At 34.9% G+C, this 16,994-nt stretch overlaps 1 protein-coding gene across 3 annotated transcripts in view; it reads right to left on the reverse strand.

The window, feature by feature from the left end:
- Window positions 1–16,994, reverse strand: part of KIF18A (kinesin family member 18A) — a 92,990-nt gene that overhangs the window by 66,980 nt on the left and 9,016 nt on the right. For all 3 annotated transcript variants that reach the window (XM_008522879.2, XM_070624589.1, XM_070624590.1), the window contains exons 2-9: window positions 16,370–16,742; window positions 14,104–14,261; window positions 9,835–9,939; window positions 9,265–9,375; window positions 7,421–7,618; window positions 5,363–5,539; window positions 4,008–4,082; window positions 3,681–3,793 (exon numbers count right to left, since the gene is read on the reverse strand). In XM_008522879.2, coding sequence (XP_008521101.2) covers window positions 3,681–3,793; window positions 4,008–4,082; window positions 5,363–5,539; window positions 7,421–7,618; window positions 9,265–9,375; window positions 9,835–9,939; window positions 14,104–14,261; window positions 16,370–16,694 — 1,262 coding nt within the window. In that variant the 5' untranslated portion in view covers window positions 16,695–16,742. The remainder of the gene's footprint in view (window positions 1–3,680; window positions 3,794–4,007; window positions 4,083–5,362; window positions 5,540–7,420; window positions 7,619–9,264; window positions 9,376–9,834; window positions 9,940–14,103; window positions 14,262–16,369; window positions 16,743–16,994) is intronic.

The raw sequence follows: 16,994 nt of genomic DNA on the forward strand, positions 1-16,994 counted from the left end.
CTGTATTTTGTCTATGTAATCTAGCTATTTAGCAAAAAATGAAAAAACGTTTTGTTTGTAGGAAAAGGATGAGAATCTGGACCTATACTATGCCAATTCACAAGGCCCCAGAAGCAGCACTGTATTATGTGTTGTTTTGGTGCTGCCTCACTGTGAAGAAATAAGCAGTGGGTGGCATGATCACATGGTGCCTCCATGGCCCCTGGGAAGGTGAGATAGCCAGTTCTTTGCTTCAGAATTTGTTATACTGAAACATAGCATATGGTTAGGTACCTCCTACAGCCTGGCTAAGAGTCGCCTGACACTGCTAGAACCCAAAACATCCAAGTTTACAGCATGGTAAACCTCGAAAAGCCACTCCAGTGTGTTTCCTCCAAAGGGCATTATAGATTTAGAGAATGAGAGTTGGGGAGTCTGACTCTCATCTCCTCCCAATCACAAAGACCACAAGTTGAATAATACCTATGAAAGCCCTAAAAGGACCTGCAATCCTGCATCCTCCAGGGTGAGCAGAACATCAGCCACAGTAATATACTAATTTTATAAAAATATTCTTACGATTCTAAGTCATAGCTCAGGTCGGAGTTTACAGTAACAGTATAAACAGTCACATACGGCAAAGCTCTCAAAGAAAAATGAACTGTGAAGCCTTTAAAATAAAACTGTAAGAAAGTATATACATTTAAAAATAAATGTTCTTTGGCCAGAATTTTAGCTATATTTGTAAGGATCTGTGGTAAAAACACTGCCAATTTACGTCAGTAGTTCTTAATGAAACTCTATTGGGAGTGAATATAAACCACAATACATCGACTTTACTGCAGTTTTGTCAAACTGATAAATATTTCATAGGAAGTATGTACGGACATTGCAATTTCACTGTATTATATTACAACAATGCTAATGCCAGTAAATGAATTGATAAGTTATCTTTAGGTTATACCCAAAGATAATTTCTTAGTTTTTCTGTGATATTTTACCCAAGAACATGGTTCAATATTTGACAATTTTTTAATTTTGTGGTCTAGACTTAACTGGTTGGTGGTGTTTAGTGTTCAGAATGAAAGGTAATTAGTATCAAGGTTTCTAGAGAGCTCCTTTTATAAAAAACTATCATTTTAAAACAGAGTTCTAAGGGACTAATAACGACTTTCTAGTCATTTAAAACATTCAAGTAAGTAGAAAACAAAAATCTTTGCCAATAATTTTAGGTGCTACATGATGAATATTAAGCTCCATGCAATTTTCTTGGTATAGCCACAAGTGAAGTTTTATAATTCCTCTGTATACAGAACATTTGTACTTTCCTCTTATGACTTTTTTGAAAATCATCTTTCCAAATAGCTTTGATAGACAGCAAATACTGTATATTCTTCCCTTTATCTGTTTAAATTTCATAAAAATTTTTTTAAAGACATTTTGAAAATTTATGGCATTAAAAATTCTATGTAACAGTATGATTGAATGACAAAAGGCATTTCTTTCAGGAGACAGCTACTTTTGAGGAAAAATGACAAAGGCCATGGGGTATATAATTTTACCATTACCTTCTTTATAAATACTAGTAAATTATTTAACATGTTGCACAAATTAAAACTTAAAGTTACCACTGTTGGTTAAGACATGTTGAAATGTGAAAAATACCCACATAAATGCTTATTTCATAGGTCAGGCCCTCTCCCTCCTAAATCATTTTACTAGAAGGAAAGATTCAATGATTTAAAACCATCAACCACAGAGAAGTCTACTAATTTCTAAGGCTTTAATTGGTAACTAGATCTAGTTAAGTAGTGCTGAGCAATTCCACGCAAGCGATGACTCCAAATTTGAGCAATTGCTGACTTCTTTAATTTTCAAGAAACTTGCATCATCAAAGAGATATCTGGTTTCATGAGGCCCAATCCCACAACTAACAAAATGAAACAACTACTACTAATAGTATATCAGAGTTAAACGCTTCCTTTGATAAGACTAAATGAATAATGACGAACCACTTCTACTTATTTTTTAAAAGACACTATGAAGTTGGTGGGATATAACAAAAAGCATCATAAGACTAACAAAATACAACAAATTTATCTTGACAACAGGTTGCTAGGGGGATTAACAAAATAACTTAAACACTTCAGAAAATCTCCAGTATAAACAGAGCTCTTGTATGATACCAATATATAGGTCAACTTTATGCTATATGAAAAACTGGTTCATTGTCATTATGAGAAAAATAACCATTTAATTACTTATTATCTGTAAAAGAGCATAGTATGAGAGCAAAAGGATTAAGATTTGAAAGAGATGATTTATAGTTCTTGATCTTATGTGTAAGTAAGAAAACAATACCCCACTTCAAACTTCAAAAGGTTGTAATGATCAGAGGAAACTAAAATGGGCCTAAAAATAATGAAAAACTACAAAACTATGGTTGAAAGTCACTTAACTAGTCTTCCTTATGTACACCGTGATATCTTCTACAAACTCTTGAGTACCAAAGCAGTGTGAATAACCACCATTGTAAGTTGTGGTTAGTTTCTTGTACTAATGATAACAGAAAATCTCTCTGGAGAATGTGAAGTAAGTTTAACTTTACTCAGTTTTATCAAAGTTGACCAGATTCCTTTATTACAGGGCCTCTCAGAGGTTTGAACATTCTGATGTACTTTGGAAATCTCTTGGATTCCTTAAGTAAAGAGTAATTTCTGAACTTTGATCCAGGAATTCCTTGCTGTCTTCTTACAACTACTCAAGATTCACAGCTTTTGAACTAGTGTCCCATGGGGACAACTTGAAAAATTGCCCTAATTGCTTAGGGAAAAAGTACTTGTGAGTACTGTACTATTAATAGCCTTTTTTTTTTTTTTTCAAATTTACCTGCTAAGAAGCTTAGTGGGAACCTATCAAAATTCTGTATCAATTTATATCACTGAGAGACATTCATTCAAATAATTAACCGCTTAACTCAATAAGAGGCTTATTAGAGTTGCGTAGAGTCAAGAAAGGGTAGGTAAGATTTACATGAACTATACAAATAATGATAATGCCAGATGCTAGCACCTGAATGTTTGTGTAACCCCAAATTCATATGTTGAAATATAACACCCAAGGTGATGTTGTAAGGAGGTGGGGCCCTTGGAAGGTCATCAGGTCTTAAGGGCAGAGACCCCATGGATGGGAATAGTGCCATTTTCAAACAGGCTCCAGAAACATCTTCCTCTCCTTCCACCACGCGAGGATTCAAGAAGTCTACAACCCAGAAGAAGACCCTCACCCAACCATGCTGGCATCCTGCTTGGAATTCCAGCTGCCAGAATTGTGAGAAAGAAAGGTTTTTTGTTTATAAGCTCCCTGGTCTGTGATATTTTGTTATAGCAGACTGAATGGACTAAGACGCCAGAGGAAAAAATATGAAAACCGCTAAAACCTAATTTCATAAGTGACATAATTGGCTTTATCTTGTCCTCTTACACCTAACTCCAGGTTCTGCTTACTATCTGTATAATCACAACTAAAATCATTTGATCTCCAAAATGGGCAATAGAAAGAGTAATCAGTGACTTTTCGAACTCAGTTGAGTATATATATAAAGACATACTTATACAACAAATGATGATGATAACATAAACTATATGACTAAATTTTAAAACTATGAAATCCTCAAAATGCAATCTTAATGTCATTTTTACCTTTTAATTTCTTTTTCCTGAGGGTTTGAAATCATTAACTTTGCTTTGTTATTTTCATGAGTAAAGGCTTTCTGTTCTTCATAGGCTTTTAGTTTTGCTTTTAACATTAAAATCTAGTAGAGAGAAACACTAGTTAAAATACAAAACAAATTATTTGTCTCCATTATACATGACCACAGCAAAATTTTATCTGTGAAAAATAACTGAACAAATCAGAATTCAATGGTAATAGGAAAACATGTCAAATTTCTAGATGATTAGGATTGCAGAATCCCACAAATCAGGAACTGAGGGAGATCAGCAGAACAACGTAAAGAGTCGACATACCTCTTGCTTCTGCTCATTACAGATCTTTACGTACTGAGTTATATGATTGTCGAGGTTAAGAACATTGCTCTTCAACTGTTAAAAGATAGAAATTACGATTGCATATATAGAGAGAGGTAATAAGCCGTTATACACAAGCAAAATGGCATTATATCCTCATTAATTCAGTTCCATGAACTCAAAATTTATGACAACTACGATCACATGAAAGTTACGATCAATTATGCCCATGTTTAAAATCTATGACAAGAGAACATGCTGAACATAATAATGCAAATGAAATTATAAAGAAATTGCTTTACCATCTGAGAAAAGGTACTTTTAAGAACTTGCAAAGCATTCATTCACAATATAATAAAAATTGCCCACTTTCTTTTTCCTCTGGCTTCTAAGAAGTTCAGAGATGTAAGCCCAAACACTCGATTTCAAGGCCCTGCCCACTTCTCACTTAACTGACTTAGAATTTGGTACCTAAAACTATGAGCACGGGATTCCTCAACTGTGAAGTAGAGCTAAAAATGCCTTCCTCAAAGCGCTGGTGTAAGGATTACCTACAACATGTATGTGAAAAACCTCTGTATATTCATATAGTACAAACGTTCCCAATTAGTCATAAATAGTACATGAACATTTCTCTAAGGAAGACGATAACCCGCTCATCTTCATACAAAAGGAGTAGCAGAAGGTAAGCAGGAGGAGATGGAATCATGCCAGTTGAACTTTAGGGCTCTTCTAACCCTGAGATCCTGTGATTATAAACATACATCATGTATGACTTACATCTTTTTAAATTACCCCAAAATACTGGTAAAAATACATATCTAACCAATCATTATTATATTGTTGAAGCTACACAGATCAGTATCATGAATGTGGAAATAAATTATTTAAAAAGTTTACTGACTTTATAAACTGAGGCAAATATTACATATTTTACAGATGAAGTAATGGAGGCTTGGAAACATTAGCTAACATGCCCATGGTTTTCAGGTAGAAAGTGCTGGTGCTGGGCTAAAGTAGAGCATCATCCTTGGCTGCAACAAAGGAGTTAAAGCCTTAATCAATGACTCCAGGGTGCCATCAAAACATCACGTGCCATGATGTGAAAAAGGGCAGAAAGAAAGGCACTAAAGCATCCTAGCTCCCAAAAGACTAAATAATAGTATCTATTATATGTGTAATCAGGATGGTTAATAATTTGTCTAAGTTAATGTTCAATTAACCAGGTTAGAAAAGATATTTCTAACCCTGTTTCCTAACTCATTAGTAGAAACACAACTCTAATATTTTATTAGATTTATAAAAATAATATGCACTCACTGCCCTTACAACAAAGGCAGAGTAAACACACTTACAGAAGATTTAATGTTCTTTGCACGATTAGCATACTTAAGAGTGTTATATGTGTCATCGTGGAACACAGAGGAGGGACTAACAGCAGCTATCATTATAGTTTGACAGTTTCCTCCAAAAGAGTCCTTTAACAAGCGAGTCAGCTTACTATTTCTGTAAGGAATATGCTGATTCTTTCTCTGAAAGAACAAAAAGAGAATTCTTATGTCATTTTCCACATTTACATGCAAACCTGCTACCACTTCACTATAAGAATTTGAGCATTGCCCAACTTTGCCCAGATTTATGATAAAACTGGTGATCGAAATGATGATAATGAATTTTACAGGACTATTCAGTGAATATACCAAACAAATATCCTATTTAAAGATTATATCTCCATTTGAATTAGTATTAATTTTAGCTAATAAAAAAATCACTATTGGTTCACTAGTTGTGATAAGCGTACCATATTAATGTGTCATGTTAACAAGAGGGGAAACTGAGTGGAAAGTATATTTAACAAAATCTTTCTGTATTATCTTAGCAACTTTTCTGTATCTAAAACTATTCAAAAACAAAACGTCTATTTAAAAAATCTCCATTCATTATTTAAAATAAATTAAAATACAAATGTAATACATGCCCTATACAAACATACTAGCAGAATAATAAGAATTCTGTATGACACAGAGCTACTTCTCTTGTTAAATAATCCTCTAACATGGATACAAAATAAATTATAATTACAATCTTACAGATACTTCACCTGAAAGCACACTACAGTTCTAGGAGAACTTAATTTTTCTAGGTTTTCTTTTACTTAAAAGATACAGTTCTGATTTTAAAGTAACAAATTTTCCAAAAAGTACAACTTATACATAAAACAGAGCTTTATAATGTTAACCGGAAAGCAACTTTATGCTATCCAGTGTAAATCATATTACAGAAGAGGAAAATGAAGCTAATCAACAAGTGAAATGACTTGCCTCAGGTCACATGGCTGGGAATTCACAGAGCCAGAAATGGGCACTAGGTTTCAACTCCCAGTAGTACTGTGATTTCCACCATAGCAGTCTTTCCCAAACAGAGTGGAATGTGCACTGCTGGTGCTACTTGAAATGACTTTACATGTATAAGACATGCATTAACCACTGACTCATAAATGACTCAATAGAAGTCAGCTGTTAAAAATTAAGTTGGCACGCAAAAAATGCTATGAATGGCTTAAATTTAGAAAATCAGTCTCTATACCATGCTGTCTACTTACATATTTGAGATTTTAACTTAGAATATGAAAGACATCTTGGTTTTGCAATCTTCATGTGATTTTAGTAACTTGCCTTTTTAAAAAAAAAGGCTCCTTAAATCATTTCAGCATACTTCATACTAAATCAAAATGCAACATTTGGAAGAGTTTAATAGTAATTTCCCTAAAGCTTTTGAGCCTGGTTTGAACTTAAATTAAATGATCATATTTTAACTTTTAAAAAAGGAAGTCATACTCTAGGAAGCACTTCTGGAATACAGATGTAAAATATCTTTAAATGCCCCAAAGGCATAAGCAAACATCATCCTATTAGGTGATTTAATTATATTTTATATCTCAAGCCCTTCTTCCTAAGAAAAATCAACATTCTTTAATCATCTAACAACATTTTACAGTATATAAGATACTAACCAGAACAGAGGTTAGTTTTTCTATAAGGTGATTTTTGTCTTCATGCCAATTTAATTATCATGCTTGCTGTGCAGTGATCATTAAATGGTCATTTTAAAAATCAAGTTCAAATTAAGTGATGAGAAAGTACCATAAAATATTAACTATCAATCTTATATTCAATAATTTTCATTAAACAAATTCTGATTATTAAACTAGAAATTAAAAAAAATACAAAACCATAGCTTTATTTGATATGCTAGCCTCTCTGAGGTCTTTGTTCTGTATATAAACATTATTAACATACTTTTAAAGTCTGATTTATAATAGACCTTTAAAACAAAATTACATATTAAGTAGTATCTTTCTAGGAATTATACATAGTTCAAAATGTTTAAACAAATAAACATATAGTACCTACCTTTGTATCTGCTAAAGCATTGATGACATTCCCAAGAGCTAAAAGTGATCGATTAATATTTGTGCCTTCTATAAACCGGATCCCTTGAGCACTTGTAGTACTGGCTCTCTCAGACCCTGCCAGATCAATGAGTGACATCTTGGCAATTCGGACATTTTGACTGATACTTGCTGTTTTGTCTTGTTGTCGCAAATAAATCTTTTTGAAATCATAGGAGAATAGAGAAAATGAGGATAAGATTGAACAAAATTAAAAAGGCAACATATACTTTATTTTTAAGAGCATGAAATCAAAATTATTTTCATTTTAAAAACAAACCGAACAAGGTACAATCTGACTGGCTGATACCCAAGAGTACTAGAAGTAATAAGCCAAAGTTGAAAATGAAAAGATGTTCTATATGTGTACAGAGGGCAAATAACTCTTAGCCTGATAGAAGGTCAAAACAACTGCCATTTGCATTCTGGTAACCCTTGAACCAGAACAGAGAATTATTTGAGGTGGTGGTGGTGGCACAGGTCCTCCAGAAATAATGTTCCTAAGAGAAAACCAAAGGCAGTGGACAGAATGTTTTGCACATCTCCAGGATCTGTTTCCAAAGGAAAGCTGAATTTGAATGTTGATCCAAATTGAAGAGTACATTTGTTCCAATTCCCAAAATTGTTCTATGTCATTATAATTAAGAAGATATCACACATAAAAAAGATATTAAAGTATACTTGTCATGTCCAATGGCCCACTAGAGCAAAGCATAATTTATTAAACTATTTTAAGCTACTTTGTAGTTTAACTTCAGTTAAGAAATAAATTAGGTGGCAAACATAAAGAGATGGGGAAGGTCAGCTATTATTCCACTATAAAACCATTTTGTTAAATTTTCTTATCAAGCAGGGTCTAAGACATTTTGTAGAAATCTCAGTGTCTCAGATAAACATTTCTCTCAAGACTACTGATGAATGAAGTCAGTGGTAAGAACAGATGACATGAATAACATTTTCTGGACTAGAGACTTTCTGAATGACTTGATGGCCTCAGATACAAATTCTTTCAACTATAACAAGTCTTTTCCATAAAATGAGTACCACATAGCATAATCTAGAATGAAGTATATAATCATTTGGATTTTAACAGGACTAAAAACTAAAAGAAATAACAGCTACTAACCTATGCTTTAGTTCTTTCTTTTAAAAGTGAATCGATATCTCCCCAATTTATTGGTTCTATAAATACAGATCTATCAAGTTTGCTCTGATATATGATTATCTTTGGGGGGGGCTGGCCCAGTGGTGTAGTGGTTAAGTTTGCCCACTCTGCTTTGGCGGCCCGAGGTTCACAGGTTCAGATCCCGGGTGTGGACCTACGTCTCGCTCATCAAGCCATGCTGTTGTGGCATCCGACATACAAACCAGAGGAAGAACGCCACAGATATTAGCTCAGTGATAATCTCCCTCAAGAAATAAGAGGAATATTGGCAACAGATGTTAGGTCAGGGCCAGTCTCTCACTCCCCCACAAAGAAAGGTTATCTTTGCAAAGGTTAAATATTTTCACCAGCTTAAAAAAAGAGTAAAAAAAAAAAAAAAGAGAAAAACCCTCTAACACTACCACTTTACTATCCTATATCTTCACAGAGGTAAAAATTTACATTTCTGATTTACATCATCTCAATTCTAAGTATTCTTGATAGAATCTTCTCAAAGCTGCAGGTAAATGAAGTGGTGAGAAGCAGAGAAGTTGGCAGACGAAGAGATTTTTTTGGGGGTATCTATGAAAATTACCATCCATGAATTTGTCTTCATTTATTTTAAATTCAATTTTAACAGCAATAGTCTAGGGGCCTGTTACCTGGAAAACAGCATGAGAACGAGAAGATGAAGCATTCATATCAGTGGGATGTTGTGTCCTGTTTTTATTTCCATTATCCAATAACTGTAAAATTTCCTCTGAGGATTTGGGCTGGAAAAGTTTAAGTAGAAGAAAAATATACAAATTAGCCATCTATCCTTAAATTTTTTAATAAACTTTCAACAAGAAAGAAGACTTTTAAAGGTAAAATGAAGGGTAAGAAAATGCTTTCTCTAAATTAAATCCCATTTAACATGGACTGTGTATCATTTGCTTAGTACTTTGGTGTTTTATGAGGAATAAAAGATAAAATCTTGTCTCTCTGAGGAAGTAAAATATAGATGCATAAGCAGAATAATACACAATATTAAATGTTCCAGTAGATTTTTTAAAAGAAAAGCTCATTCAATTATTTCAAAGGAAAACAAAATAAGACTGAAGATATACCCTGATTATTTTAACTCTGCAGTTTATAATTTTTATTCTTTCTCAGATACAATGGAAAATAAGTCAATGGCTAAATAACCACACGTGCTATTCAGGCAAGGGAAAAAGGAGTTATAAACATACCTGATGTAAAGTCAACCCCTGAACGACTACCCCTTTTTGGGCATCTTCCCGGACAGCAAGTGGCCCTGAATTTACTAAGAGGTCACGAATCTGTTCATTATATACCTTGAAATAAAAAAGAGTGCTTTAGCACTGATGTTGAAACAACAGTGGTAACATCGCACCCATGCACACATTGCTGATTTAAGGTTATGTTAGAATTTTATCATAGAGACAAGCAGCGGCTCATTTTCAGTCATCTCACCCCTTCTATCTCACATTGCCATTAATCTTCTACCATCTGAGAAAACGAAGAATTCGACTACCTAGGTTTGAAACCGAAATTTAAAAGTGGAGTCATTATACCCTGACCCCATAATTCCTAACTTGATGACTATAATGAAACAGAAATAAGATAGCTGGAGTCGCCTTTTCCTATTTCCTGGAACTACACATGACACATGGTCTTGGGAAATTCTAAAGGATCTGAAATATAAGTTATAGAGAGGTGGCGTGGTGCTTGCTTATAATCTTATAACAAATAAATCTTCATATTTATTATTTCATGATACCTAAATTGTCCATTTTAAATTTTAAAATTTAAAAATTAAAAGAAATTAAAATTAAAAATTAAAGAAAACCCATATTCAAGGATGGATGATATTTATTTTACTTATCCTTCAATTACCTTAAGTTTAACATCCAATTCTTAGTGATAAATTTCCCCAGGGAATACCCTGCCCCCACTGACTTTGCCATCAGAGGCTAAGTGGTCCGTCCATGGTCACGAGGGCGACAGCAGAGCAGGACTGGAGCCTAGATCTCCTCACGCTACTGCGTGGCACTGAGGACACCCCTGTATTCTATATCTCTGGCAAGTTTTTCTTACTCATTTCTGTAAGTAATGCACAGAAATAGCACTACTGACCTGATTTTATGAATTTATTGAATGTACTAAGTTTTCTACTTGCCAACGAAATGACAATTACACCTATTAATAAGATTTAAAAAAAATACAAAATTAAGTCTTTAAGAATTTATTTTGTGTAAATTATTTCCATCTTCCAACGAATAGCCCATAGTGATAATTCATTGCTGGTAAAATTTCCTACAATGAATGATATAACCATTTTTAAATGTAATAAACTCTTAAAAGTAGTAAAGTGATAATATGAAGAGATAATTTTTTGGTTCTTATTTTTCTGATAAGCACCAGTCACTTTTCTTATGCTTCCCCTCACCCACTTGAATCATACACAATATACAATTAGAACAATCACCCTCAAGCTGGTCTACGCATCAGAATCACCTGGGAGCTTTTTAAAAAACATAGATGCCTCAGCCACAATCCAGACCTATTATATTAAAATGTCCAGGAGTGAGGACTAGGCATGTCTATTTTTAAAAAGCTCCATAGCCAATACTGCTGCACAGCCTGAGTGAAAAACCATTAGATTAGACACTGCTTTACCATTAATCAAAGGAAAGCAAATTAAAAGAAAGGAAAAACAATTAAAAACATTACAAAAATAACCAAATTTCAAAATTTTCCAAGTTATAAAGGGAACTAAGGGAGGAATAATGAATATTGCAATGCTCTTTTCCTAATTAGGTTCAAAACAATTCTTTTCAAAACTTAACTAGAGAAAATGACTTTTACTTCTCTTTTATCTCCGAGTTTTGTAGACTGACAATTTTTAGCAACATACATAATTTTAATCAATTTTTTTTTTCTGAGGAAGATTGGCCCTGAGCTAACATCCGTTGCCAATCTTCTTCTCTTTGCTTGAGGAAGACTGTTACTGGGCTAACATCTGTGCCAATCTTCCTCTGTTTTATGTGGGATGTTGCCACAGTGTGGCTTGACAAGTGGTGCTAGGCCAGCGCCCAGGATCTGATTATGCAATCCCCATGCTGCCGATGCGGAGTGCAGGAACTTAACCACTACACCACCGGGCCAGCCCCAATCTTCCTCTTTTCTTGCTTGAGGAAGACTAGTCCTGAGCTAATGTCCCTGCCAATCTTCCTCTGTTTTATATGTGGGTTACCACCACAGCATGGCTGATAAGTGGTGTAGGTCTACACCCAGCAACCGAACCCACAAACCTGGGCCTGGGGCCATCAAAGTGGAGCGTGTCAAATTTCACTACACCACAGGGCCAGCCCCTAATCAATTTTTGAAATGTGAAGACACTCTCTCAGTAGGACCAAACTATATGATGTCAATAAGAGAGCTGTGACTACCAAAAATTTTCCTTTTTTTCCTTTTTTATTTATTTATTTATTTTTTTTTTTGAGTAAGATTAGCCCTGAGCTAACTACTGCCAGTCCTCCTCTTTTTGCTGAGGAAGCCTGGCCCTGAGCTAACATTGTGCCCATCTTCCTCTACTTTATATGTGGGACGCCTACCACAGCATGGCGTGCCAAGCAGTGCCATGTCTGCACCCAGGAGCTGAAGTGGCGAACCCCAAGCCTCCGAGAAGCAGAACGTGCACACTTTAACCGCTGCGCCACTGGGCCGGCCCCAACCAAAAATTTTCTGACGCCACAAATGAACAGGCAGTAAAAACAGAGATCTATGTTTCTGCACTGGTTTCTGAAACATTATATGAACACAAACTTAGAGCGGCTGCTGCTTAGTTATGATTTGTTGAATGTCAGCTATTACTGAGAGGGTAGGAGGCCTCAAAGAATGATGGGGTATGTCAAAAGGACACAAGAGACAGCATGAAGGAGCCTCGACTAATCAAATCTGGCACAATTTGAGCATACAAATAATTACAGAAAGGGATCTACTGAATAATGTTAAGAATCCATAAGTCCATACTGATACAATAAAGGAAAGGGAAAGCTCTTCCTCACAGTAGAAAGTCAACGAATAAACGTAAAAGAAATGACAGAATTTAAACATCACTATTATCTACCATCATCATAATCATTTCAAGCATGAATCATCAGTGGACGCTAATACTCACAGATGAAAGTTTGAGGAACAAAGGGCTATTTACACTGTCTCCTTACAAGGCACTTATTAATTATAAGGGTAAAGTAGTATCTTTATAGTGGAGAACTTTGCAAACACCAGCATAATGAAATTGATCAGAGTTAACACAGCTAGTAATGGGACTACCTAACCACAAAAGCCTCTTGATACGATGCCATAAGAAAAACTCAACATCACTTCTCTGCTGTTCCTGCCAGGGCATAACCTGAATCTAATCATGACAAACCCAAACTAAGGGTTTTATGACAATGAAATAAAATACAAAGAAAGAAAAAAAAATTCCAGACTAAAGAGACTAAAGAGATATGCCAGTTGAATGTAATTCATGATCTTAGATTTTTTTTTCCAATAAAGGGTATTATTATAATAACTAGCAAAATCTAATTAGGTCTATAGTAAGATATTAGTGTTGTATCTGTTAATTTCCTGATTTTGATGATTCAGTGGTTATTTAAGAAAATTTCCTGTTTTTACAAGTGTGTAACTTAAACAGTTCAGAAAAAAGAAATACACACCTACACATACAGAGAGAAAGCAAAGATAGTAAAATGTCAACATAAGGAGAATCTTGGTGAAGGGTATCTGGAAGTTCTTTGTACTAACCTTGCTACTTTTCATAAGTGAAAAATTATGCCAAAATAAAATACTTAGAAAAAGTGTAAGATGCATAACAAATTCTTAAGACCAGGAATTTTAACGATTTTATACATTCATGAGAAAATTCCTGTGTGATAGAATTAAAAGGACCATGGAACTTTTTTTTTTTGTGAGGAAGATTGTCAGTGAGCTAACACCTGTGCCAAACTTCCTCCACTTTGTATGTGGGACATCGCCACAGCATGGCTTGATGAGCAGTGTGTAGATCCATGCCCAAGATGCAAACCCACAAAGCCCAGGACACTGAAGTGGAGCACATAAACTTAACCACTATGCCACCAGGCTGGCCCCCCATGGAACAATTTAAATAAAGACTTCTCAGGGGGCTGGCCTGGTGGCACAGCAGTTAAGTTTGCATGTTCCACTTTGGCGGCCTATGGGGTTCACTGGTTCGGATGCCGGGTGTGGACCTACGCACTGCTTGTCATGCCATGCTGTGGCAGGTGTCCCAGATAAAAAAGAGGAAGATGGGCATGGATGTTAGCTCAGGGCCACTCTTCCTCAGCAAAAAGAGGAAGATTGGTGGCACATGTTAGATCAGAGCTAATCGTCCTCAAAAAAACAAAAAGAGAGAAAAAAAAATTTCTCAGTACTAGTGATTAATCCAAAGAATGATATTACTAGCTTACCTCCAGATAAGAAACTGCAATACTACATACTTTCTCTCCTTTAATCTCATCCATGGATTTATAAAGGTGTAACATCGTCAGATACATCACTCCAGGTTCAGCTGCTGATCCTAGCATTGTGTAGGTCTTCCCAGCTCCAGTGGCACCATATGCAAGTACTGAGTTTTTATGAAAAGGGATAAAAGCACTTTGTTATGACATGTAACATTATTATATCCACTGTCTAGTGGGTAGTTCCATCTGGATATCCGGAACAGTAACTTTAAACTCAACAGATTCATAATTAATTTACAGCCTTATTCTTAAAACTTGGGAATTTGAGCACAAATCTCTTACGCCTATATTCTCTATTCTGCTTAATGGCACCCTCATGTACCCATCCCCCCTAACCTGCTCCCCCTCTTCCAGCAATCTTACAAATTTTATTTAATCAATTATCAGTCTCCCTATGTAAAATTATTCTCTATCTTCTTTAATCCATCTCCTAGAATTTGAAGTTATTTTTATGAAAACAAAATCTCAGTATGCTAAATCTTCTTAATTGTTCCACACTTCTATGTGAGAAATTCAAATCCCTCACCTTGGAATATTATCAGGCACTCGAGAGAGGGTGCCTGGTTGTCTCTCCAGCCTATTCTTCCTTGCTATGGTCTACATATACTAGAGTATTTGATGTTCTCTGCATGTGCTGTTCTTTTTCTACTCCACTGCCTTTGCCCTGGAGAGTTCTATGTAATCCAGCTGGAAAACTTCAACCTGTTCTAAATATTCAGCACGAACATCACCTCCCTGTGCATTCCCTGACCCGTTTTAGGCAGAAACGTCTACTCCCTCATTCAAGCCCTCAGTATATGTGCACATCCTTTTATTCTAGCACATATCACATTGTATTTCTAACTGTGAGTTCCACCAAGGCAGAGGCCATGTAGCCTTCACACTCAGTAAGTCATCTGGCACAAAGCAAGTACTCAATCCAAGTTTGCTCAATGAATGAATGCCAGATAGAAGCCATTTATAAAATTCCTTTTAAATTCTTGTTGTAGGCAAATTACTTTGTTTTCAAGATTCTATCAATACAACATAAAAGTGATGTCTTTTTTCAAATGCAGGAAAAAAAAGAAAAAAATCCACTCTGAATTACATATGGCAAACACCCAACATAATATTCAGTTAAGGCAATAAGCCCTCATCTTATTATTGTTAAGTATTATTACAAGTTAAAGCTCTCTGATAAGCTAAATGTTAGCAAACTACAAAAATACTTTTCAGTAGAATGAATTAAACTGATGTATGTTTCATTTTGTTCTATTTTATGTAAATCAGCAGTACATCAAGAAGTCTTAAGACAGCTGGATAAGAATATAAAGTAAAGCCAAGAAGAAATCAAGGATTCAGTATTAGTTTGGTAGAGATTTTTTTCATTTGGAGTCAAGAAAAATTTAAAAAATCTTTAGGGACAATATGGAGTTTCATGAATGAGGAAAAGAGTATCTGCTTAAAAACGAGAATCACAGCAGTCCTAATCAATAAACCACATTCCATTCTTGCTTGATGAAGAGGGTGAGTCTTTTGTAATAAAACTGACTGAGTCAGTGAAAGTGAAACGTGTTACAGTTTTGGCGCACCTTAAAGAAAATGTCATAAACCGTGGTAATTACAAAAAAAAGATATTAATAATGGTGTTAAGTGCCTTGTAAACGTTGAATTAACTGGCCTTTTGGATCTCTTTCTAGGAAATTCTGAAAGGCAAATGATTAGATATATCCAGTGCACTAGTGACGTTTTTTGGGTTAAAGATATACTAAAATAGCACATGATGCTCAATTAACAAGGGCTTTTCAGATTTTTATTTCAAGGTAAAGAAAAATGGTGCTGTAAAAAAATTGCCAAGTGTTCAGAAATGTCCAACTATTCCCCAGGGATAGATGTATAGGTAAGCAGTAGGAATACTTATGAATACACATTGTGAGAAACCTGACATCAATTGCAGGAAGCATGTAGTTTAATAACATAGGAAAGTGAAAGGATGACCGCCTCTAAAGACTACAGCAAGACCCTGGAAGAGAAAGTTTCACAAATGATATATGTTATCTGTGATTAAATTTCAAAGAAAGACCACATTTACAGTGAAAGTCTACTGAACTTAAGAATTTTTAGCAAACAAGCACCTTAAAGTTGACTACATTTAGAAGAAAAGGCCAAGGAGAGGACCCTAATGGAAAATGGAAATCAGATGAAAAAATTAAATCCAAAGTGAAACAAGTACCTGTGCAATTATATCCATTCAAAAAACTCTGAAGAATTGGCTTAGTCGTGTGTTCAAAAACTTCCAGTTGAGTTGAAGTTTCATCAAAAACAGCATCAAATACAAATTTAAGATCCTTATTTTGTCTCTTTGTAATATCTCGATTTGTAATTTTCTTTCCATGGAAAAAATGGATTTCTTCTTGTTTAGGATCAAAAACTAGGATATGCTTATCCACAACATGGACCACTTTATGCAATCCAGCTGCCTTTTCTTTTGTGTTTTCAGGACGCACTCGAACAACCACTTTCATGTGGTGACACAGGTTTTCCTCTGTGACAGACATTGATGATGATGTTGATTCCCCTGTTTATGATAATGCTTGAATATTTCTCTGAAGTTAAAAAGGAAAATAAAGTATTAATACTAATTCTACTTGTATGCAAAATGATTGGTATTAGTATTCATTAAGAAAAGGCATTAATTCTGTTCCACTCACCTGGTAAATGTTACTGGTAATGTGTATATGTATATATACACATACATATTTCCCTCCTTGGTTCAAAACCTTCCAATGGTTCTTTATCTTGCTCAGAGCACAAGTCAAAGTTCTTTTAATGGACAACATTTTTTACTTCACATCCTA

This window comes from Equus przewalskii, chromosome 6 (assembly GCF_037783145.1).
Source record: "Equus przewalskii isolate Varuska chromosome 6, EquPr2, whole genome shotgun sequence".
NCBI lineage: Eukaryota > Metazoa > Chordata > Mammalia > Perissodactyla > Equidae > Equus > Equus przewalskii.